Source organism: Idiotropiscis lumnitzeri, chromosome 6, assembly GCF_059441095.1.
Source record: "Idiotropiscis lumnitzeri isolate Australia: NSW breed Sydney's pygmy pipehorse chromosome 6, RoL_Ilum_1.0, whole genome shotgun sequence".
In the NCBI taxonomy this organism is placed as follows: domain Eukaryota; kingdom Metazoa; phylum Chordata; class Actinopteri; order Syngnathiformes; family Syngnathidae; genus Idiotropiscis; species Idiotropiscis lumnitzeri.
The window spans coordinates 10,809,606-10,835,670 of NC_142396.1; the positions used below are offsets into that span (position 1 = coordinate 10,809,606).

The 26,065-nt window shown below is 40.9% G+C and overlaps 2 protein-coding genes across 2 annotated transcripts in view; both read left to right on the forward strand.

The window, feature by feature from the left end:
* Positions 1–9,018, forward strand: part of LOC148335215 (insulin-like growth factor 1 receptor) — a 97,410-nt gene extending 88,392 nt beyond the window's left edge. Inside the window, exons 17-21 of the mRNA XM_088297873.1 lie at positions 1,495–1,599; positions 1,692–1,851; positions 1,989–2,118; positions 5,200–5,334; positions 8,513–9,018. Coding sequence (XP_088153999.1) covers positions 1,495–1,599; positions 1,692–1,851; positions 1,989–2,118; positions 5,200–5,334; positions 8,513–9,008 — 1,026 coding nt within the window. The 3' untranslated portion in view covers positions 9,009–9,018. The remainder of the gene's footprint in view (positions 1–1,494; positions 1,600–1,691; positions 1,852–1,988; positions 2,119–5,199; positions 5,335–8,512) is intronic.
* A 3,556-nt stretch (positions 9,019–12,574) lies between these two features.
* On the forward strand, positions 12,575–21,206 carry synm (synemin, intermediate filament protein). The gene is made up of 5 exons (XM_088297874.1): positions 12,575–13,054; positions 14,560–14,880; positions 15,430–15,554; positions 17,436–17,515; positions 17,592–21,206. Exons 1-5 carry the CDS (start codon positions 12,575–12,577, stop codon positions 19,478–19,480), a joined length of 2,895 nt encoding a protein of 964 aa, XP_088154000.1. The 3' UTR covers positions 19,481–21,206.
* The last annotated feature ends 4,859 nt before the right edge of the window (positions 21,207–26,065 follow it).

Genomic DNA, 26,065 nt, shown 5'->3' on the forward strand with positions numbered 1-26,065 from the left:
AAGTGCAAATTAAATGCAAATACATTCCAAACTGTTTGTTAGTGTCCTAACCTTAAACTTTCTTTATTTACAACCTGGAATAGACAGTTTAAATCGTGTTACCCACCCTTGCCATTCCTTCTCCCTCAAACATACACTAACAAATTGGGTTATCTGTTATCTTTTCTTGTGTTGCCATTTGTGTTTTGCTGAGTTGTGTTGCTTCCGACTTTTCTGAATGCATCGCTCGACTCACTGTACGGGAGGGGTGTGCGAGAAAGAGAGAGAGAGAGAGAATGATCCGTGTGTGCTGATGACGGAGGGAGTTGCCCGGAGTTGGCGTCGGTTACGGCCGACAGTAGCCGTTTGAAAGAATAAATAAGTGATCATGTAATGGAGGTCGAAGACGCTACAATACCCTAACCCTAACTTAACTGATCTCAACTTGATCTTTAGAGCAATTTAAAATCTGCAGCTAAAAGAAATGCTTTGTGAACAAATATAAACAAAGTCATTAAAAAAAAGTCAAGATCCTGCAGTGTCTCTTCTCCTTACAGTATGTTGCCCGCCAGCAACCTTTCGGTGGTTTCATCCGTTTTGAAGTTGTGTTCAGATTCCCCAGAGGAGGGACAAAATAAGAGCCATGTGCACCCTTCACATCGGTGTACAGGAGGTCCAGAGTTTCATTCCCTCTGGTGTGAAGTTGTTTGTAAATGAGAGAGACATGACTGATGCTGAAATTGTAATCTCACGATCACAGCATGCATGACATCACTCGCGTCGGCTGATGGTTCAACGTAAACTAATAAGTGCAGTTTTCTAACAGCTGTTAGTTCATCTGTCGGCGAGTAACCTCACGTCCCCGGTTCAAATCTCCTGTCCCAATGAGTCCTCTCTCGATCATTACTTCACTTTAATGTCGACTCTCATCCCAGAGGAGACCCTTCATGCCGCACGAGAGTAGCTCCTTGCAGGTGCAGGTGAAGCATCACAAACAAGATGAGAAATAAAAACAGACTGGTAGCATCAGCACTCCCTGACAACACATCCGAGATTTAAAAAAAAAAAGGAAAAAACGCTGACACCTAGTGCCAGGAAGTGACTCTTCCTACCCATGATGTGTCCTATCGTCTTATTACCGTCTTATTACCATAACATCCTTAGGATTTGTTTTGGGAACTGCCCCAGCGCCCTCTTCTGCCACCATTTATTCCCCTTTTCTCAACGTGTTTCTCACTTGGCTCGCCATTGATTCTTTTTTATTCACAAAAGCAAGGTAATACTTGTACCGGTTCACCCATGGTTCATTGTAACACTCAATGATACGCAGCTTGAAATGACCAAAATAACCTGCTAGTATTTGGTGAGATCGTGCCTTATTTCTAGAAGTTGTGATTTTAGACCTCCAAAGTGTCCACTTTACTGCCCTTGAAAGCATGCTGTGCGTTGGAACCAGCTGATTCCAACTGGCGATGGTATCCTGCTCTATCCTTGAATTGTGTTGCGATTTCGTAGGTGAGGCTTCTGGGTGTGGTCTCCCAGGGACAACCCACCTTGGTGATTATGGAACTGATGACCAGCGGAGATTTAAAGAGCCACCTGCGTTCTCTCCGCAAAGAAGTAATCTTTTGATTTTATTTTCAATCTTCTTCATGGCCTGTTTTGTAGTTGTGGCTTGAAAACCTTACCTGTCCTGTGGTTCTCTCCTGCAGAACACCAACGTTCAGGTCTTGCCCCCGCTCAAGAAGATGATCCAGATGGCGGGGGAGATCGCCGACGGCATGGCGTATCTAAATTCCAACAAATTTGTCCACAGAGACCTGGCAGCTAGAAATTGCATGGTGGCAGAAGACTTTACGGTGAAGATTGGAGGTGAGTGAAGCTTCAGGGCTCTGTGTGATTTAGATGTCCTTTCAAAATAAATACTACGGCTTCAGTGAATGCCTTGAGCTGAACTGAATGGATGAGCCTCATTCCCAACAACGCCTTCCCCGTCCTTTTTCCTGAAGATTTTGGCATGACCAGAGATATTTACGAGACGGATTACTACCGAAAAGGAGGAAAGGGCCTGCTGCCTGTCCGCTGGATGTCACCCGAGTCGCTGAAAGACGGCGTGTTTACGACCATGTCTGACGTCTGGTAAGAGAAAACACTGTTGATTGCAATAAAGAGGAATTAGCAATTTTCCAAAAAGTCACTCTTTTGTCACATTTGTTAAGTCACGAAAGCAACCCATGATAAATTGTAGCGGGCACAAAACCACAGCCTCATCCTGAGCTGTGAACTTGTTACCCCAGAAAAGCACCTTATTTTTAATGGAGCCTTACTATAACGCTGGATGTTCGAAGTTTTATTTATTTTTTGCAAGGGTTGCGCCTTCTATGAGTGTCTGTAAGTTTTGCTTTCTTACTCGAGATGGTACTTTTTCCTTGGGTGCAGTGCTTTCTTTATTCTGCTGTATTTTTCATGTACTATTGTCAAGTCATGACAGTTTCAAAAAATATTACAAAGAGGGTTTTTTTTAAATTTTTTAATATTTTTATTTTTTTTATGATTTTTGTAATTGCAAGCTCTATCTTTAAGTCCATAAAAACCTGCGGTGGAAAGACATTGTGCTTAAAGGCCACAGTTCTTTATTAAAACGGATGTGCCAGGTTATTTATTCATAATAAGTAAATAAAATAATAAGTAATTTAATGAGGGTTAATTAATAGGTTGTGAGCGAAATTACCTGAAAAAAAACATGTATTTGTGACATTTCCAATATAGTGTTATGAACCTTTTTTTTTTTTTCACAAATTGAATTAAAATGAAAAACTGTGCCATTTTTCTTAATTTTGGAAGCAACAAACATATGAAAATGTGGAACCATAACACACCGGACAGGCTTGTTTCTTTGGTTAAGCTCCTATTGTTGGGAATATCTTTAGGGCCCAGTATAATACATACATTTTTACCTGGATACACACACGTACAAATTTAGGTGAGTCGTCAGTCATGTTAAGCAACCAACAAAGGAGATTAATTTATTTGAAAAGAACGTAAACACCAGGCTCAGGCTAAAGTATCAGTTATTAGTCCCTTGAATGCCTTTCTGTTGTGTTCTTGTCTTCATGCTTGTATTGCGGCATTTTAGTGTGTTTCTATGAACGGCAACATGATTGCGGGGAACTAAAAGTGTTTGCAAAGTTTTTTTTTTGTTTCCAAACTCCAAATGTCCCATGTGTCAGTCCTTAAGAATGGCCTTAAACGCCTCCAGATGTTTTCCCAAATGAGCGGGTTGCCGCGCCAGCGCAGACTCCCCTTCAACATCGCGAAAATGCATCTTCTCTGTTTGATGTCGCGCAGCACATAAAGTTTGGCGCGAAGGCCCCCCTCTCTGTTAGCTCAAACCTGTGTGTACTCGGTTGTGCCTGTTGGTGTAAACACAACTTGCGAGGGCGAGCAAATATTGTGGTCGGTGTCAGTCACGATAAGAATTTCTTCATCGGTGAGGAGGCTGGCGAGCGAACTGAGGCGACGTTTACTGTTAGCGCGGTGCGAACTCTTGTCTTTCGACGGTGAAGCCAACATTATTCGCCATATTGCCAGGTGTCACTCGGACTTCATCTGAGTAGATCTCCCAGTTTAGAAATTGTAAATGGTTAAAATTTGTTCAAAGCACCAGTCTATGAAAGCTTTTGTGACATTTTTTTTAATTGATCGTGATGAGTAAGCAAAGCTTTTCTAATTACCGTACTTTTACGGCCATACGACGCGCTGCCTCAAAGGGCGCAACACCAGTTGAGGTGCAATTTCCGTCTTTAATGCATATACTAGGCGCGCCACATTACAAAGCGCTAGCTCGGCTGCTCGCGCTAGCACGTTCGCGCTAGCTCGGCTGCTCAGCACGTTCGCGCTAGCTCGGCTGCTCGCACTAGCACGTCCGCGCTAGCTCGGCTGCTCGCGCTAGCACGTCCGCGCTAGCTCGGCTGCTCGCGCTAGCACGTCCGTCTGACTCAGACTTTGACCAGCAGGGTGTGCTAACATGCACTCCGAACAGCCCAATGAGTAAAAGGTTGATGGTCGCGAGTGATGCTTAGTCCATATAATGGGCGCGCCGCTTTAGAAGGCGCTTTGTTTGTTTTGGGCAAGATTAGGGACTTTAAAGAGCGCCCTACGGCCCGGAAAATACGGTAATTAGGGCCAAAACACCTGGTATTATCTATGTTCAGACTTTTAATTCGAGGGTGTTATGTGTCCCCCCAAATGTTCAATCGTGATTTAAAAAACATCTTTACGTTTTCCAGGTTTTTCAGATATTTTTGTTTTTAAGTTAGACTCATAAAAGCTTTTTTACACTGTAATTTATTGTTATTTATAGCTACAACATGTCCCAAAGCAATTCCACCTGTTGCTGAACCTATACCTTAATTCATAACTATTACTAACTATATGACTCTATTATATTTTGAATTATTATTATTATTATTATTATTATTATTATTAAATCCTGGGCAGACTGAATCAGTGTAAAAAAAAAAATCATTTAAAACCTGTACTAGCATCTCTGATTAAAATATTTAATAAATATGTGTTGACCAAATTATTTGCCTATTTGAGGTCTTGCCATGCCTAAAAATGTATTTTAGAGGTCCAAAGTACCAATGCCCAAAAACTCACTCAGAAATCTGTCAAACATACACCAGCAGAAACCAAGTTTCATCGATGGAGAAAATAAAAGGAAAATTGAAATCGGGTGTCTATCATAACAGGACATAAAAAAGTGTCATGGCCATAATTGAATTTGAAGAAGCTAATTGCAGGGCTTGAACTTTAAATTTGTCCACATGGACCCTCATCAAAGCAATCCTAGACTGATGGGTGTCGCTCATTTGTGAATCTTTTTTTGCTTACAGCATCTAATTTGTGTGGCATGGAATCAAACGTTTGGTTTGAAGCGGCCAATTTGGGTGAATTGCAGAATTCTTACTGTGAGAAATCCCTACTAAGCTTGTTTGATGATTATTTTGAGGATTTGACCACTTAAAATGGGGTGCGAGAGCCCCATGATTTTTTTCATACCATCTTTGGGCATTTGAAAAAAAAATAAATCACTGAGTGTTGACATTCAGTTGAGTTTACTACTTTGCTTTGGTTTAATTGTCAGTCTGTTTATGTGGGAAACTAGATGGGCCTTAAGAAGTCGACACGTGACGTTATGTTTTGTTTTGCAAACAGGTCGTTTGGCGTGGTGCTGTGGGAGATCGCCACTTTGGCCGAGCAGCCCTACCAGGGCATGTCCAATGAGCAAGTGCTGCGCTTCGTCATGGAGGGAGGACTCCTGGACAAGCCTGACAACTGTCCTGACATGCTGTGAGTCTTTTTTTCTTTCATTTTTCTTTCTTACAGATTCATGCAGCCTTCCCCAATCTTTTTAATCTACATAAATTTTAGTTTACTCGCTAAATAATCCATTAACACCTGACAGAATAATCACAAAAATTCAACAACTCTTGAAGGTTCGCACACCTCAATTTGGTGAACAGTGTGTGTTGCATTCAACACACACAATCGAAGTGTGTGTTGAATCACCCACCCCAAACTCCTGTTAATATTGTGCCTATTTTAAGTCATGGCTCGTTGTTACAATGTCATGCGGTGTGTGCACGCCAAGACGAGGCCCGGGGTTGGCGTCACAGCTTAAAAGTGTTGCGTTGATGACGCAATGTCCACCAGCCAGTGGCCAGAGAATGGACGCTCCCCAATGTCCATACCAATCATTCCTGTCTGTAGGCCAACGTGGTCTCTCTTTCATTCATTATTTACTTGCTGCAGGAGGGGTTCTCTAACTTTTGGGCCCAGGGGAAAAATGTATTTGTAAACCTTAAAACAATTTCACGTAACTACCAGATAAGGATGCACAATTCAGCAAATTTTCATCACAATCACGATTTTGGCATGATTACATTAACCTGATCATCTGGACATTTCCATGAAAGCACGTCAACATGCTGTGGTCAGCCAGCCACTAGGGGGCAACCATGTGCTTCAGGTTTAAACTACCTAAATGATAAGAATGTGAAACGGATTAACATGCGTGTCCTGGACTTGTTTTGTATTAATTAAGATATTAGCATATTTATTCAGGTAGCGCTTGGTAAATTTTGAATTCTCAAGAAAACTAGATTTTCTTTTTTTAGTGATTGTTTTTTTTTTTTTGTCAAGTCAAGTCAAATGTATAGCCTTCAATCACAAATAGGTCTCGAAGGGTTTCTCATGCCCAGGTTGACAAATATTAATCCCCTAATCTTGACCCTCAACAAGGCAAGGAAAACTTTAAAAATGTGTGGAAAAAATGGCAATCCATTTCATTTTTCAAAGTTTCTGGTTGCATTGAAAACTTTTTACATATTTATTGTTGAAAAGTAAAGGAATAAAAATATTGATAATTTCCTTACATAATAGGATTAATGATCATGATTACAATTTTAATCAAAATAATTATAAATTTGACCATAATCATGCAACTCTACCCTAGTATCACTAAATGCCAGAGGAATTATTAAGTTGTTGATTTTTGCGAAAAAAGTTTAAATGTTCTGGTTACAAATGCATGTTCTTTTTTTTTTTCAGAAAAGAATATGTCATAATAAAAAAATATCTACATAGTTCGACACAAAATAGTATTATTATATTAAATAAAAAATATTTTAACGGGTGAATTTAAAAAAATGCAACTTTATCCTCATATTATACAAAACAATCATTTATTTCTAATTATTTTGCGGGCCGCTGGACCCCGAGTGGACCGGGGACCCCAATTTGAGAACCACTGCGTCAGCAGACACAGCTCATACATGCGTGTCTCTGACCTCAACAAGAAGGCATTCTGCTCACCCTGAGAGTTCCTTCCTCCTCCCCTCGCAAGGGCTGACCTCACCTTAGAAAGAGAGACAGAAAGTTGTGGAAGAAGAAAGAAAGAAAGACAGAAAGAAAGAAAGAAAACGCACAAGCTAATGTTGTGCAGACACAAACTTCTGGTTTCTATGGCAGCCTGACTGTGTTGTACTGATTGCAGCAGTGTGTGGATTGTGTTACAGAGGTGGTGTGCTGCGGGGGATGAGGATGTGAGGTGGGATTCACTTCAAAAATGTTTTTAAAAGCAAAACAAAAAAGAATTGAAGGAGACAGAATATAATTTTTTGACCTAGTGTTTAAATATCCCAAGAATTGAGGAATACCGTACACTTTTAATTTTTCAACTTGCGTATTAATAGGATATTCAAGAATAGTGCAAAATAAATTCATATATAAGAAAGAAAAGTATTTCCTCATTGTCCACAAAGGTTAGGGAGTTTGGATCTAAGCGGGTTCGGGTGAAGAAAAGCAAATGTCATAATGTCTTTAATTATTATCATGTCTCGAACACATCATCTTCATTGGCCAGGGAAAATCGGGAGTTGCAATTGATTTCCTTCGGGAAAAAATAAGCAATGAAAAACAAAATAACAATAGGAAGCGGCAAATATGCATCAATAATGCATTTAACAACTTGGTCAAGAGATCAGGCGTTTTTATTTATTTATTTATTTATTTATTTTTAGATAAACTCAAACACAGACAAAAAAAATTTACTTCCCCGCAAAAAAACAAAAGCAAAGCACAACATCTAACAACTTATTTACAACGTATTGTCTTTGGTCTACACATGATGCCACTGAATGAGTTTGATCATCACTTTTAACCACAACACTAAAACTCCTTTCAGAGCACTTTTATTGAAATAATTTAAGTAGCAGTAAAACTGTTCCAAAATAAAAATTATACATTTGGATCATGAAGGGCTGCATTAGCTTGCTTGGAGCTTGCTATCTTGTCCAATTGATTTCATATCAACAGAAAAAGTCCAAAGTGTGGATACTTTCTCATGGACGATGAAATTGGGGCTGCAAATGTGCCTGTAAGTGTTGATTCTACGCTAAAATTTCAAGGCGGCAACAGATGCTCCCACTCACACACACACACACACGCACGCACACACGCACACACGCAGGTATATGGAGTTTGCAAGTGTACCAAATGTGGACTCTCCTGCCACCTGCAGGCGAAAAAGAGAAACAAAGATTTATTCAGTCAAACATTGTTAACATTTCTTGGCGTTTTAAAGTCAAGCTTCAGCGCTATCAGCTCTTATGTCCAATATCTTAAATTGTCCTATTATATAAAATATAATTGTATAATAATCACAATGAAATCTTGAAAACAAATTTATCATTAAGACAAACGAATATCCCTGGTGTTGAGCCGAAACCTCCTATGACACAATTTGGTCAATTTCATATGTTTTCCATAAATCTGTCCGATTGGTCAGACCACACATGTGGGTGTTAGTTAAACAACTTTTTTACCAATATAAAGTGTTGAAAATGGCTTGCACTCTTTGACTCTTTTAATGTTAATGGATGAACAAACGTGCCATTTTGGGGGTTTGCTGAAAAGTGATGATTTTGGAGATACAAGCATTAACTGGACCGCTCTTTGGCGTGTGTAGGTTCGAGCTGATGCGGATGTGCTGGCAGTACAACCCCAAGATGCGTCCATCCTTCCTGGAGATCATCAGCAGCATCAAGGATCAGCTGGAGCCGCCCTTCCGGGAAGTGAGCTTTTTCTACAGCGAGGAGAACAAGCCGCCCGACACTGAGGAGCTGGACATGCAGGTGGAAACCATGGAGAACATTCCTCTGGACCCGGCCGCCACCATCCAGCCCCCGGCCGCCGCCCCGTCAGCGGGGTGCGCCGCGGGAACGTCTCCGCCCTCCTCGACCCAGCAGCCGGCCCCCGCCGCGCCGGGCCCCGCCGGCTCCTTTCTGAGACCCGGCTCACCCGTCGCCGTGCCCTCGGACAGCAAGCATGCGGCAATGGCGGCGGCCAACGGGCCCGTGGTGCTGCTCAGGCCCAACTTTGACGAGCTGCAGCCCTACGCGCACATGAACGGTGGCAGAAAGAACGAGCGGCCGCTACCCCTGCCCCAATCGTCGGCCTGCTAATATCGACCACCCCCCGCCCCCCGTTTCCTCCTACACAGGGTAACCCAAATCTCTCCTGCGTCTCTGAAGTGACTTCTTCAACAGTAGAGAAAGAGATGCGGTGTCTTTGCTACATCACTCCTTCAAGAAGGAAATCAGAAGACTTCAAAAGACTAAAGAACTTTTTTTAAGCATATCTGCCAGTAAAAGTCAACAGAAGAGCACTTTTTTCCTGAGAGAGGACATTGTGGAGTGTGTATTTATATACAATTTCTCTCTATAATAACATTTCTTTTTTGTTGTTGTTGTAACTATTCACATCAGTGGGCTTTCTTTGGACATTTCAGACAAAAATTAGTGTGACTGGAAGAAAGTGTGTTGTGTCTTTAAAAGTAAATAATAACACTAAGTTGCCAAATGGAGGCTGTGCTTCAGAGTAGAATCCACGTTGCATTAAATATGTCAACGTCCATGGTGAGAAATGAGGTCAACTACAAATATAACAAAGTGAAGGCCTCATATTACTAAATGTTTCAAAAATTCTCCCCTTAATCTCCAATATCACATTTTTTATTAAATCACTTATGATTTAAGTTAAATTGAGATTTTAAATTGATGAGTTAAAGATAAATAGTGACAATTTAATTATGATTACATTAAAAAGTAATAGAATGATTTGAAAATGAAAATCTATTACAATAAATAAAATCCAAGTGCAAATTTATGAAACTGAAATAAAATCAACGGAATAACATTTTATGCACAACTTGTGAATTCAATTCATCATTTAATTAAAATATTTGCATGTAATATTCTGAAGCACAGCCTTGACCAGACTCACCCCAACAACCACTTGAGCATCAATTAGGGGACCATGTCAAATCCATTAATCGATTTTTTTGTGTTTTTATCACTTTTCATGGGATGGAAGAATCTCTGAATGTTCTGAACTCCTGTTTTTCAACAGAGTAACCTTGCCTTCTTCAGACAGCAAACTCATTGCGGGTGACCAAACCGCACCTCAGCAATCAATTCCTCACTTTAATTAATGAATAGCCCCACCCCTTCTTTGAGATCTCCCAGCATGCACCTGACACAGCAGACAGGAAGCAGGAAGTGCATGTGACGGGTCTTACCGGACCGATTTTCAAGTAGGTTTCCTCACGTCATCAGTTTGTCACCTTTATACATTTTGAAGGTGCATTTGCTTCTGTGTGAGTGTGTGTACGCGTGCCTGTGTGTATCTGTGTACACGACAAAGCTGCTATTTAGTCTCTTTTCTCTAAAATCCTTCAGGTTTGCTATTCTCTCCACTACTTTCCGATCTACAAAAATCTATTAGAAATATACGGTAAAATGTAAAAAAAAAAGTAGTCATCAAATGTGTTCTTTTAGATGTTTGTTAGCATTTGTTTGTTGGATGACTGTATTATGATAATTATTATAATTGTTATTATTATTATTATTTGGAATGGACACCTTAGCTCCATGTGTGAGCTTTCTTCTGCACCCTTTTTGTACTTTTTGTGGTCTAGCACTGCGCCTCTGGGTGCGACTCAATCTCAGGTCAAAGTTTGTTTTTTTTTTTTAAAAAAAAGGCTTTTCTTCTTTTCTCCACACATTCTCTTGTCAAAGTTCATCCTCTCCCATCATCTTCCGCTGTGTCGGTGCCTCCTTTTTTAAATCAGCCACATTTACCAAATGTTTGTTTTTTTAAAGCCGAGTCAAAGCAGTGTAGGGCTAACTGGCTCTTGTCGTTTGCCTTAATCATGTTTCTCACTTCTTTTTTTTTTTTAGTCAGTGCAACGCACACTCCCGCCGCCCCGTTCAAGTGTTATTATTTCTTCTCAAACCAAATAAAGAATGGCGTCAAGAGCGGAAAAGAGTTAATGATTAAAAGGTCTTAAAATGAATGCTATATGTAATGTTGAAGAGTTTTTCCTCATTTTTATTTTATTTTTGGAAATGATGCTTTCTTTTTACTTATTTTTTTCTTTAGATGTGTTATTTATTTATTTTTTAATTTTTTTCTTCTTCCTTCAATGATATCAGTTTAAATCACTGTATAAATGCCCCCTTGAGTCAGTATAAAGGTGAATTCTTTTGCTATTTTCTTGGTTGTCAGTTTTTTTTTCCTTTTTACAAAAACACACCTTTTGGTTGGGATGATTTTTTTTTTTACAGTTGTAAAATCGCCAAGAAAGCAAAGTTTGTTTTATTCACCATATATTAAAATAATGCATATTTGAGTACTTTAATTCATTTAATGTAAGAAAACACCAGAAAGAATGCCAATCAGCACATCAAAGCTAACGCACATGCACAGCGTGGGCATGTGTGAGTGTATATCAATACAGTATATGCATGTTAGGTTACTATTTATAAACATAAAATACCTTACATTTGTTTAAAATATAGTATGTAATTTCTATCACAATGTTTGGTAAACTTTTGAATATAACATTGAATCAGGAATATTTCAATAGTCCCCGAGCCATGCCCTCTCACTAAGTTTCAAATGTGTCTTTGCTAAGCAATTTTGTTGAACTGTATTTAATTTTTAGGATGCTTCGACATTTGAATTGGATAAATGACCATAAGATTCAAGTAGGCCACGGGGGGGCGCCATTCTCCAATCCAGTGCGGTCACCTTCTGATGCGTTCACGTGCCTCCGGTTAATTCTGAATTCAATCGCGACAACGCTCACGTACACTTGATAGCTGATGATGATTGTCATAATGTGTCATTATTTTGTTGTCTTAATTTTTTTTTAAATTCAGTTTGTTTTAAACTGTTTTAGAGTCGATTTGTTCGTTTTTAATGACTGTTGTTTTTTTAATTCTTCGTTGTGGGTTTTTTAGTTTTATTTTTAGTATTGTTTTTTTAACATATTCAGTGTTTGTTGAGTGAAAGATAATTTTTTTTTTTTTTTAAATAAACCACGTTTTTTTTTTTCACTACATAAAAAATCCAATCCACAAACGTGTTTGACCCTACATCTTCGGTATAGTAAATGAACCCTGAAAACCTCATGTATGATATTAATTGTCAAAGACGACAACGAAGATAATTTTCGGTCAAATTAAAGTAAGGTTAAGTTAGTGTTTATTTCAAATGTGCAGTTCCAGCTGATCACCTGGAGGTATGTCAATCATTGCTCCTGTACCACGAGAGCAATTTGAGTTGTGTCCGTCACCTGTCACTGTTCCTGCTGAGTGTCCATTCCCCTGTTTCCCTGTCCTCCCTTTTCAGCTTACCGGTCATATGACTAACAAAGTTCCTGTTCCAGCTGAGCAACTGAGCAACTATATATAGATGGATGTATATATACTTGTACTTGTGTTAACCACCTCATCAAAATACAAGTGAGTTTTCAGATGTCCGTTTTTCCTTGAACGCACCACAGCATCTACCAGATCCTCTCCTTCAGGCAGGACCATCCTAAATGGCGGACACGCCCCTCAAGTGCACTTGTCAAAGGGTTAGTGAAGGCAAGTGACGTCACACTTGCGTGCTGGGACACACTAAGAAAAGACCTCTCGTACGCAAAACATTTTTGGGTTTGCCAACCATTTTTGAAGCCACAATGCTGCCTTCAAGGAGAACTTTTGAGGCCGACAAGCAGCAGCTGCAACAGCTCAACGGCCGGCTGGCTCAGTACCTCACCAGAACGCAGCAATTAGAGCGGGAGAACGCGCGTCTCCTGGCCGAGATTAACCAGCTCAGACAGGCCCAGGTGGCGGGGCGGGAGCCGCGCTACAAGGCCGAAGTGCGCGACCTGAGGCGGACGATGGAGCGGGTGGCGCTGGAGAAGTCCCGCGCCGAGATGGAGCGCGAGAGGCTGTGCAGGGAGTTGGAAACCGTGCGCTCGTTGTGCAGTCAGCAGAGCGACGCGTGCCGGGACATCGGCGGGGAGCTGCATGGCCGTGAGAAAGAGCTCCGGGCGGCCCACCAGAACAATGCGTTGCTCCAGCAGAGGTTGGTGGAGCTTCAGAGGGAGTATGCGTTCTTGAATGAGACGCACCGGCAGCGGATGGGAGAGGTCCGACGACAAATGGACTCTCAGGTTAGTGGTGGGGAGTACTTGGACCCTATAAAAACTAAGTTACTGTACTTAAGTACATTTTCAGGGATCTATACTTTTAGTGTTTGCAGTGGTAATGTAATGGGACATGCTGCGGCATTTCGTGCAAACGGCGTCGTGATGTTTCCCCCCAATAATTATCCAACCACCGTTGGTTCCAAGCCCCGAAAAAAAACCGGTGTTAAGGACAGGAAGGGCATCCGGCGAAAAAAAAAAAAAACATGGCAAACAAATAATGCGAATGACTCGGTGTGGCGACCTCTGATGGGACAAGCTGAAAGTCACAACAACTTCTGTATTTATTTGTGTGATCACTTTTTATTTCTACTTTCTTTGACAACATATATTTGACGACTGGAGTGGTGCACTGTTTTACAAAGTTCAAGTCCAGTTGTTAATTAAAGAGTCTAAATTGTCTATAGGTGTGAATTTGAGTGTGGAAGCTTGTTGGTTTATATTGCTGGTGAGCATGCACAAGCCTCGTGCCTCCAAAAGTATTCGTTTTCAGGAGTCCCCCAAAACGGCATGCATGTTCAACTATCAATGTTAACTACATCCTCAAATGCTGCAAGTCATTTTCAATACTCCTGTGAAAAACTAACACCCACAAGCAGAACGGATCAATAGTATAGATTTGGCAAAAAAATATCAAGTTGACCAAGTTGTGACATAGGAGGTTTTGGCCTGACGCCAGTGATGTTTATCCTGAGATTGTCTGTCAACCAGTCAAAGGTCTACCCTGTGTCTCACCTGCAGTCAGGCTGGTGACCAGTTCAAGTTGTAGCCTGTCTATCTTCCCAAAGTCAGCTGGGAAAGGCTGTAACAAAACTACGTACGACAAGTGCGATAAAGAAAATGGACGGATGATGGAAATAAATTTAAACACATTTGTCTTTCACACCCCTCCACTCTAAAAATATCAAATAATGCAAATGAAGAAACAGTTTTTATAATTTAATGAAACTGAATGTCACACTTCAGTACATTAGTGTGGTCGATGTGTGCCTAAGGGGTGTGGCCTTGCGTGTGACAGGAGCTGCAGTTGTTCCTTTGGCCAGTACACGCAGGCCTACATAGTTCAGTGTTAGCATCTGCTCAACGCTCTGACTTTTGGCGTTATGTTTGTGTGTAGGGCAGTTCGTTCAACTACTTTTTTCCCTCTTCACTCAAGCAGCGAGGTATCTAATGCTCGCAACGAGGGAGAGTCAACCACATTTGAGGTCTTGATTGACGGAGATCTTGGAGTATTTTAAGATGGAAAAAAATGAGGCATAACAGCAATTTGGGGGAATGAAACCTGGGAGCATTTACAATGATGCAACAGGTTAATTTTTACTTTTGTACTTTAGTACATTTCTTTTCTGCACATTTTTACTCTTATTTTAATCCAGCAGTTTAATCAGTACTTTCACCAGAGTGTTTTTTTTAACGCAAATATACTTTTATTCAAGTACAGCATGTGAGTACTTTTGCCACCTCTGTCCTAGGTGAACTCAAGGGTGGTCATGCAGAGTTACAGTGGGCCTCCCGCGGCCTCCATGGAGGAGGTGCAGGAGTACGCCCGCGGGATGTCCGAGGGCTGGATGCAGACCTTAGAGCTGTACCAACAGAAGGTAGACGAGATGGAACGGGCCATCCAGGAGGACCAGGCCCTGCTGGGTGATCTGCAGAGGGAGAAGATGCTTCACACCTCAGAGTTGGAAAAATTACGCACTGATGCGGAGAAACAAGGGCAGCTGCAAATGCGACTGGAGGAGCAACTCCTGCACATGCAGGAGAAATTCAATCAGGATGAGGGCGAGTATCAGGTGAGCTCACTACATTCGATACACATGTTCAGTTTTGTACAAAAGTATGTGGATTCCTCGGCCTAATGCATCTCCAAGAGCTAATCAGGTGTCACCCAATCTGGTGTGTGACTAACACAAGCTTCTGTTTGTCCTTCCAGTTGTCAAAAGCATGTGGCTTCAACACAGCTCGCAATCCTTTAGGCCCAGACTTCCCGAGGGCGTGGCCGCTCGCTAGCCACTTAAGCCAATTAGCTCTCAGACTGAAAAAATCCCCCATTAGGCAGGCTCTTAAAGATAAAGCTCCACAAGCTGCTCAGTCAAATGACAACATCAGAAAATAAATGAACCATTTACAGTAAAAACGATACATTTAGATCATTGCCATATTGTACGTGGTCGTGACATCAGAATAAGTTAAATTATGTTTGTTTGTGGCCGACATGTTTCACTTTCTGATGGCAAGGAAAAAAACATACAGATGCGAAAGTCCCCCCCCCCAAAAAAAAAAAAAAATAAATAAATAAATCAACCAAACACTTTAAATATTATCTTCATTGTTCCCTTCAGATGATTATTGACCAGCTGGAACGGGAAAGGAACACCATGGGGGAGGCCATGACGCAGAGGATGCAGGACCATCAGCAACTGCTGCGGGTCAAGATGGATCTGGGCATGGAGGTTGCAGCCTACAGGTAACAAGCCCTCATTATAACTTCATCGATTTCAATGTAAAGTTCAACTGGAATATATCACATATGGATGTGTTCACACTGACGGAACTCATGAAACAACCCACCTGCACCAACACGCAAATTTAACCAGCAAGAACGTGCTGTGCTTAATACAAATGTTTACAAATCTTATCGTTGGCTTAATTGGGATGACATTTCCCCTGTTTAAATGAAGGCAACCCCCACAGTATGCCTTTATAATTAATGAACTTTGATGATGTTTAATTTTCATTTCTAATTTATTTTCTAATGTATTTGTTTGTGTTGTTTGGAGAAAAGCGAGTGTCACCCATGTATATCGATGACTTCAAGCTGGTATTGACAAGATTTATTTACGCTTTGTGTTTATGTTGCACTCACATCAGCAGATACGCATCCATTTTTTTTATCCATTTAGAAGAAGCTGATTCCAATTTGGAGACATGTGATCCTGTGTGTTTTTTTTCTTCTTCATGCTGCTGTGATGCATATCCCAATTGTGTCTCATGAACCATGCAAAGTCAATCCAGTCCTTGTCAGTCAGAAGGTGGACTAGGCCAAATGTTTTTGTGGTGGTGCTGTCACGAGTCAGAATTTGCATTGGAATTTAAAGCGAAGTATGGACAGCCCCGCATTGTTGCTGTTATTTTTATCTCAGTCGTTGGGAAGCACTCTCTGCGAGAGCTTCTTTCTGTTATTTGCTCACGTTTGTTACTTGAAACATGGCCCAGGAATGAAGATTAAGAAGCTTACAAAGTGCTATTAATTAGATTACAACGATTGGTTAGTTGTTTTCTTTTTTTTTTTAAAATAAGCATCACCGTATATAGGCAGGACTTGGGTTCATTGCGTCTTCTGAGCTTGTTTAGCTTTAAAAGTTTAAGATGGAAAAGGTGGAAGACGTACAACGCTTAGCACGGTAAGTATTTTTGGTCTCATATTTGCCTACGTGAGAAATTATGCTCTGCAGAACTGTATCGATATGCAGTTTGTGTATGCTTTTGTCTTAAAAAGTATTCTTGGAATCTGTGCTTATTGTTGTAAGGGTCTTTTTCCAGAAACTGGAAAAAGGAAAAGGCAGGATTCTAAAAGTGCAGACCAACTGAAGATATTTTACCAGAAAAGATTTATTTATAATATCAGAAAGTTAGGCGCAGGACCGACAAAGTTCAGGAGAACAAAATGGGCTTGCAGAAAAAGGTGCAAGGAAAAGTACTAACGAAAATTGCTTGTCTCACAAGAACAAGGAAATCCAATTCACGTAAATAACAAACCGAGAAATATCAAAATGACAAAAAGTACGAAGAGCAACGAGACATGAGAACACAGGCAAAACATGACGTCTAGACATTCAACACCTGAGAACTCTGATCGTGAACAAGGTGAATAATCCCAAATTGTGTAGTTGGAAAGGAAGTCCTTAAGTAGTCCATGGTAAATGACTGAGATGAGGAACAGGTGCGCGACTGGAAGGCATGCCCCTCCCGCTCGCGATGACGCGACCTGGACAAACTGCTGGAGGGAGAGGCATCCACTCCAGCTGGACAGACAACAAAACAGAAACATAATTGTTATTCTGGGAACCTTAAAATGCTAGAAAAACACATACATTTTTGCAAGTGTGCATATCCTCGTACGTGTTTTAAGAAGTCTCATAACTAACTCACTAATAGCCCGTGGTAGCTGTGAAAAAAAAATGTTCCTGAGAACCAACTGATGGGCATCGCAAGAGTGTCTACAAAAACCCCCATGCCTGAAATTGAACACGGGCGTAATTCAAAGTTTTGCCATTAAAAAGGTGTGTGTGGTGCAAGGGCTTGTTCATTGCAACTTGTAGATTTAACTATCCTTGTGTTTGTCTAGAGCGCTCTTGGAGGGTGAGAGAGTTGGACTTCAAGACACTCACAGAAGGATGAGTGAACACCAGCGGGAAAGGATCATAGGTAAAAGTCGGAATGTATTGTAATCATTTTAAAATTCGATCCATTATGAATACACGTCACTCATTAATTCTCTCAGATATCAAGATGTCCGGACAACCCTACGCTCCAAGAACTTCCAGCGCAACAAGACAGCGTATGGATGTCAGATTCACGCCATCAACGTCTATTTTGAGAAGATCGCCAGGTGCTCCGTCAGGGTCTAAAAGTCCCTCCAGGGTCATTCCAATTTCACTTGCAAGCAGAGCTCAACATCAGAGTCCAGCCTCCAGAAGGGACATGATCTCATTTACCAAAGTCCATACTGACGCTTCTACCACTGTTCCGAAAGCTAAAGAAATAATTCAGAGTGATCGACAAAGCGCAACATCAGCAACAAAAATAAAGAAAACTAAACATGTCTCTAAGATACACAACCAAACCAGTCCCACAAATTCCTCTGCTGAGACCCCATCAGGTGGAGTGCTCTCACCCCCAATGAGGAGCCTCAACATAAAACCAGAGATGGAAAGGGCCACTGAAAAAACAGATGAACCCGATACAGGAAATATATGTGAAAGTGAGTCTAAGGATGAAGACAAAATCAAGTCCACAATTGAGTCAAGTGAAAGAAAAGCTTTACATGGTGTGTCTGTTGAGGAGATCATTGAGACGGTGATCAAACCAGCTGGTTTGGAAGCCAAGCCTTGTTCCTCTGGAGAATCAAAAATTACCTACCATGTGGAGAAAACCGAACAGAGCGACGGCTCGATGAAGACTCAGATTGTGTTGCAGTCTAAGGTGGAGGAGGAAGTGGATGTTTCGGAGGAATCCGCCCTCGATCAGCTGTTGAGCCAAGGTGTGAAGAAGGTATCCCTGGAGGACATTGAGGACACGGCAACAGGAAGCATGATCAGGAACCTGCTCAGTGGCCTACAAGGAGAAGGGAAGCTACAAAATAAGTCTGTCAATGTGGAAATTATTGAGCAGCCGGTGGATTCTTACGATGAAGATGTTAATGAGCAGTCCAGCTCTTGTTTTTATGAGCCCTCTGCATATTTCCAAATTGAGGAGATGGAAGAAGACCAAGATAAGCAAGTTGAGAAGAGCAGTGATGACATCATGAAAAGGTCCAAAGTTGGATCTGTTCAGGTTCAGGAGGAGAGTGAGTCTTTATATTTCACCCATGATCAAGAGCCCGCTGAGTATTTTGTCTCCACACCAGACGATAATCTCTCTGAACCTGAGGAGGGATGCAGCATTACCTCATACGGTCATTATGGCATGGTTGATGACTTGTCTGATGAGAGGTATTATCAAGATGACAGACTTCCACAAACCAGAACCATTCTTGAAGAAAACGACGAGTATAGCTTTACGTCTGATCGGCCTATTCTCAAAGAGAGCATTCCAGAGTGCATTATTGAAGAAGAGATCCGGGTTTCCCCCATTGTGCAGGAATCGATGCTCGAGTTCCTGCGCGAGGACTCATTGGAGCCCAAAGAGCAACTGCGGGGAGCTTTGGAGAAATTACAAGGCTCCGTGTCGGGCCCACTGAGGGAGGAGTTGGCATTCCTCACTAAAGTAAGCAGTGAAAGTCCACAGAACGTCGCCATTGACGTCAAGAAAGTGCAGCAGTCAAGTGACAGCGGAACCACAACCATTGTTGCGGAGCTGAACGTCTCGCAAACCCTGGAGGACTCTGGACTGCTGGACGACGACGATTTATCGGAAGAGCAGATCATGGCCGCGCTGAGATCTTCCAACTTTGGGAGCGCATTCCAGGAAGGAGCTGGAGAAGGATACAGCTTCAGGATCTCCAAAGAACAGCATGTTGTGTTCGCTGATGATTTCGACGTTGCGGGGGAAGGCGAGTCATCTTCCCTTGTCACCGAGAAACAAATAGAACTTGGGCCGTCTGAGACGTTGCTTTGCATTCAGACGGAGGGACACAGCAGCCATACTGACACTAGCGCAGATCAAGAGTGAATGAAACATTCTCGTTGGAAATTTAAAAGCCCTACTGATGGTTGAGAATATTGCATTTTTATCAATGGATGCATTAATTCCAAGTGCATGGGTAGATTTCCAGCATTGTGTTAGTGTTCATACCAAACATTGCAGCTCTTGACCCTTGCGGGTGTTTGACATTTGTCCGTAGCTGCATTTGGAGGTATCTTATCAGTGGTTGCAGTTATTTGATTATCTCCTTTACAGTCCTCCAGGGATTATTTCTTGAATTTTCAATTAACCGGTGTTCTGAGCGAGCCGTTCTAGTACGTGTCCGGTGCATGCGCCACATACATGGATCAGCACACTAACTGACAGGTTTATTTTGGTGGCTTGCTGTAGGATAAAATTCATTCTTTGACTTTTACACTGCGGGCTCAACAAGTTGCCACTCCCTCGCTCTACGAAAGCTATTCACTTGTTGACAAACCCCGTAGTTGAGGAGGGGCGGGTGTCTTCAGCGACGCTAGTCAGAGCGTGTGTTGTAATTCTTGGTTGAGGTATCTTGATGAAAGTATGTCACAAATATGTTATAAAGACCTCTGGGCACTGTCTTAAATTGTTTTAAAAAAGTGTTACTCATGTTTCTAACACTGAATTAATGTGGTGTATATCACGGGACTAGTTACAGCATAGTTGAAATATAACAACTAATACTAACATATTCACAGAATGATATTTACTATTTTTTCAGTAGTAGGTTAAAGTGATGGCGTACAGTTCTGTTGAATGGTAATAATAAAAAAAATCAGACACAATACTGCTGATATATGTCTTATGCTTTTGGTTGTCTCTATTTCTGTCCTAACCTTTTACTGTGCGGGTTTAATGTGTTGGTTGTGCCAGTCACAGCATCCAGTCACTCAACTTTTCACAACTCTGTGCTTATGTTTAGAAGGATGGGACCGTTTTCCAGGAAATGTGACTCATTCAGAATGAAAAAGAAAGCCATAATAATATCACAGTGAGGAAAGGGTGGAGGTTTCTGGATACTGTTCACTTGACACTTTGTCCTATCTGTGCTGGCTGGAAGGATCCTTGCATAAGCGAGTGTGTTCATTACAGCTGACTATTTTTGTATCGGCTTAGCAGCACTGACCGGTCGCCAGGTTTTGTTGTTGTGTACACCTTGAAAGGTCAAGTAATGTCCCCCAAATTTCAATGTTGTGTGTTTATTTCCTGTTTTAAGTTGACACACACAACATATTTAAACATGATTTCATTGCTTTCAAATTATTTGTTGATACTATACGGTAGTTGCTGTCATTAAAACCAAAATTTATATGACAAGAATTCTACATTCGTGTCATTTATAGAATATCAGCATTAAGAAAACTAATGCTAAAGGGCTGTTGTAATGAACCCACTCTTACAGAATCGGCATCTCTCATATTGATTGACATCATGGTAAACATGTCGCGATTACTTTTATTAAGATCTTATTTTACTCAATACACATTTTAATAAAAATCATGTGGTATGTTTTCAGAGCATTAGTTTGTTGTTTATTTCTGATATTTTCCAGGTTCATCCAATGTCAAGTCATTAAAAACTCAAAACATAGTTGCATCCCTTGCAAAATCTGGATGCAAATTCTGTGGGTTTACACATCAAGATTCATTTTTTTTCCTTTCTTGTGCTGTGTTCTTAACAACAACACTGGTCTCCAGGGCACTCAAATTAAAAATAAAACTGTGAAATATGAGAGTTGTGAGTCATATTGAGAAGGGAATACACACTTGCATAGAATATGGGAATTCGCTAAACATCCCATAAATAGCCACTGTCGCACTTCAGATAACACTTGCGCTCCCCTTTCGTCAACAAGAGGAGTCTGACGGGAATATAAAAAAAACATCTCTTTAAATCACTAGATTATTTTTAGTGGAAAATTGTATTGATGCAGGAAAGGGGGAATTGCAAACTTTTCCTTTACTTTGGGCGAACATTGTGTAATCTGGATTGGCTCCATGTGGCCTCTTGGATGTTTTCACCGTTGCTAGGGCTGATGTAATGGAAGGCCCTTTTTCGGCTGCACAACACGGGAAGAGGAGGGAAATGTCAGCATGTGTGGATGTATGGAGACAAGTATCATTGTTGGTAGAAAAGCAGCTTTGTGTGCCGATAGTGACATGTAAGCAGGAGTGAAAGAGAGTTCAGACATATTTCCCGTATGTCAGTGTCCAAAAATGTCCCGTCAAGCATAGTGATGAAAGAGTACTGCCTGTCATACTTGGGGCCCCTACTTGGATGCATTAACAAATTTCCATAGCAACGGAGCACATTTACTCACAAGGCGTACCGTTACTAGAGGGGAGTTTATTTTGGGGAATTTCTAGTTGCTTGAAAGGAACTAAGACGCAGAGAATAAGTCATGATATGACTCTAAAAGTGAAAAAGAAGAAGATCCCGCTGTTTGTCTTTTAGAAAAAGAAAGCCAACACCTTTTGTCAAGGACAGTGGGGAGGACAGTAATGGCATTCCGCACTAATCGGGGTCAACGTCTCTTTAATACACACTTTGCACAGTAGTTAGCCTTTCACTTTCTCAAAGGGTGTTGTGCCATCTGTTTGGCTTCGTCCAGGTTGAGAAAACACAAAGTCACCCTGTGTGATATTTTACACCAGGGAGGGCTTCGTTGCCCACTGCAAGCTTCCGAGATTAGCTTGTGACTCTGATGGCAGCCCTTTAGAGAGGTTGGTAGAAATAGTTTATCTCCATATCGCCAAATGACGATGAATTTTAAATAACAGGAGGTTGCCAAGGCAAGTGAGGCCCACTCTGATGCATCGAAGAATTTATTTTAATAAGTTGATTCATTTCCGAGCTTCGGCCATCCTGTATGGAGTTTGCATGTTCTCCCCGTGCCTCCGTGGATTTCCTCCAGGTACTCCAATTTCCTCCCACATTTCAAAAAATGTGCATGGTAGGTCGATTGGACACTTTAAATTGTCCAGGTGCGCATGTGTGTATGTGAATGTTCGTTTGTCTATTTGTGCCCAGCGATTGGCTGGCGACCAGCCGAAGACAGCTGGGATAGGCTCCAGCATGCCCGCGGTCCTCTGAGGACAAGCTGCTCTGAAAATGGATGGGTGGATAAATGCTATAATTATATTATTAAATAGTCAATTAAAATCTAATAAATATAATTATCTATTATAATTATTATTATGTTACAATAGAAATAATAAGGTGGCCAATCTATTTTTTAAGTGTAATATTTCAAATTTTTAAAAAAGTGGGACAAAAACGGCAATTCTTGATGCCACAACATGACTTATTGGATATGTTGGAGTTTTTATGCAATCAGATTTGAGCACTTTTGTTGCCAGGTTGTAACTGTGTTGACTGACAGCTCTTCGAACGAATCAGATTTCAAATTAGCCGAGCTGACAACGTTGCTAATTTAACACGTGTAGTCGAGCTTGGTTAGTAGTTGTTTTTAGTTGCATTTTTGGAAACCACAATCAGGTTGTACAAATTTACTACACTGACTGTACTTGCCAAGCCACTGGAAATACTATTGTGTAAACTAGACCACGCTAGTTGCTCTGTGGTGATGGGAAAAAAACCAAAACTTTTTGGGGATTCACAATGGAAATGTGACGGCACACAAATCATTTAAGTACCATATTTTTAATTATCATTATGTGTCAAGCTTTTGTCATTTTAAATATAATTTGTTGTTTCTGTTGGGAATTTTCTGGCTACATTTTTTGTACTGTGTAAACTGTGCTTTCATAGAATGAATTCAAATGCACGCCGAATGAGTAGTGAATGTGACTTCAAATTCACAGTGAATAGAATTGGGATATGTACTCTTACAATATAACCATGTCAATTAAACTTTAAAAAAAAAAGCATAAACAATCGGGGATGATTCACCATGACGTCCCAGGAACACGTTTACAAATATGATAGACACATTTTAAAACAATCACACCTAAAACAATGAACGCCACAAATCACGTTTGAAGTATTATTTAACAATTTTCTGAGAGAATTTGTCTCGTGTTAGTATTGATTCATGATATATTGACTTGTGACATGATCTTGGTGGATTTCTTTCCCACTCCAAGCCCATGTAACCCCTGATAAACTTAACAAATTTGATCACTTTATGTTTCCACGATGAAAATATTCGAGGCCTCCTCGCTTTCCTCCATAAAAGCATGGAGCTGTGGAAACAACACTGCTTGTATGAATAATGAATTATTGACCTTAAATGGATCTCAGGCAATATAGGCTGACCGTCCTCCTTTCGTGTTGCTGCTTGGCCCTGACACTGTGGTGAGAAGCTGACTTCCACATTGTACAGCTTATTTTGTTTCTTGTGAATGCATTCCGGCTTTGTCTCTCTCATCGTGACTTTTTAATAGTTTCTGGATGTGATTTGACATTACATAACAGATCCAGCTGTTTGTTTGGTTCCCATCACAACGTGTTATTAAATCAAACATATAGCACGACAACATTGTACTCCTAATGATGTCCTTGTGCCAGTCACTCAGGTCTGGCACATATCATTGACTATAGACTCACTATTGTGTTGCTTTGGTGAGGATGAGAGAAGAGTTGTTGAAGATCTGAGGCCCCTCTTAGCGCCTGAGGCTGTGACTCACAGCAATGGCATGAAACAAAATCGACATCACGTGTCATGTACTGTATATATTGTGCTTGTGTATGATGTGTTGATGGCTTATTGGTTGGGGGCTGCATTAAAAACAACCCCCTCTCCGTGTCAAAATGCATGCCTTGACTTGGCAGACCAGTGAGTCCATGACTCCATTATCCTTTACAAGGACACTGAATCCATCAGGCAACGTCTTCAAGTCCTTTAATGGATTCTAAATTGAATACAGCCGTCCTGCCAAGGAGGGTGCCTATCTCCGAGGGAACACCACTATGCTACTAACACACAACAGTACTGTACATAGAAACATACAAACAAATTGCAATCATGTTCTTGTTACTCCACAACCGTGAGTTGGTTGAGATAATTTAGGTGCGTGGTGGACAGTGCTCTCCTGCAAGAAACATTGGAATGTCTTGTGTGGCTGACCGTGTCTAAACCCCTGAAGCATGAGGTGTAATGTTTTAGGCCAAATCTGCTTATTGTTCCGAGCTTTGGTGTTAACATTCCCCTCCATCATCTGCAACCATAGCTTTTGGGATTATATTTAACTTCATGCCAAATTCGTACTCATCTGTTGATTTAAAAAACAGTGAATTGAGTACCGTAGTCTTCAGTTTGTCTTGATATTTTTTCTTTCCAAAAATGCATTACTGGCACCTCCTAGTGGTCAACAATCTAAATGCAGCTTCTCGGTGTCAGTCCGGCCCAGTTTGTCATGTAACTTAATTTACAGATGCTGCATTACCTCTGAACCTACATACATACAACTCCATTTTAGTTTAAATATTTCTGTGCTGTTAAAGGGATGGATGTAAAATATGTAAGTGGTTTGACGAGGACGTAGGTTGTGTGTTGTGATATTCACATATCACCTCAAGATGTCAGTATACTACTATTACAACGGTTGTTTTTTTTTGTTGTTGTTGTTTTTTGTTTGGGGGCGGGCCATTTTGCTCCAACGCTTCTTTCTGCTGGGGGAAATGGGGATTTTTTTAAATGCAATTTATAGTGCTTGGAAGACCTCCGTATGGTCGTTGTTCATAATGCTGTACTTTGAGCCAAAATACATCAGAAAAATCTCACAGCACACCGCCAACATATCTCACAAAAAATATAAATAATGACTCGGTTTACTCAAATACACACACATTCAGTGCGAAAGACAGTCTTGGAGAGACTTATGTAGTTTATTATTCTAATCTGCATTTGGAGTAAATAGTGATTTTTAGACCAATTGAGTGGAATTTCTCGCAGAGCACTTTATCTCAACGCACAATAAAGTGCCCGGGCCAGTGATTGTGGATCAATAGCATATCAAATTGCATTACATGTATTTACAATCTATCATAAAATGAAATTCAGGCCACGCTTCACAAATACAGACATGGTGTGTAAAGTAAATACACTTTCAGTCACAGCCACCCGAAGAAAATGTAATTAATGAACCTGTAATAGACATTAAACATGTACAGTACAAATTAGCATATCTATCGACTTAATTAATTCTAAAATTGAATTGCCAAGTACCATCTTTTTTGGACTATAAGTCATATCTAGTGTATACGTTGTACCAGTCTAAAAAATTAATCACGAAGAAGAAAAAAAAACATTTAAGTCACATTTATGGGGTGATTTTATCTATACAAGCGATGACCAAGAACAGTGGAGCTTGGACTCGTTCCCCGGTTGTGGGTGCGTTCGGAAATGCAGACCGTCGTTCAAATGTGCCGTTCGGTTATTCGGTGTCCTGGAGCCCGGAGCGTCAGGCTGTACAAATGGAAACAGTTCTAGCATATACTGCTGATTGGTTTATAACATAGGCTGCATTCAGAAATGAAAGGGATGGGGGCACGCTTTGCAACACACGCACACTCTCCGAGTGAATTTCCAAACGTATACCGTGTTGGCGGCCGTAAATGAGTTCTGGT

What these genes read in the sequence shown, in the direction of transcription:
- synm (XM_088297874.1), top strand. Translation starts at nt 12,575, where the DNA reads ATGCTGCCTTCAAGGAGAACTTTTGAGGCCGACAAGCAGCAGCTGCAA. An exon ending in ATGGAGGTTGCAGCCTACAG is followed by an intron (nt 15,555 to 17,435) that starts GTAACAAGCCCT and finishes GTGTTTGTCTAG; the next exon opens with AGCGCTCTTGGAGGGTGAGA. An exon ending in CCAGCGGGAAAGGATCATAG is followed by an intron (nt 17,516 to 17,591) that starts GTAAAAGTCGGA and finishes TAATTCTCTCAG; the next exon opens with ATATCAAGATGTCCGGACAA.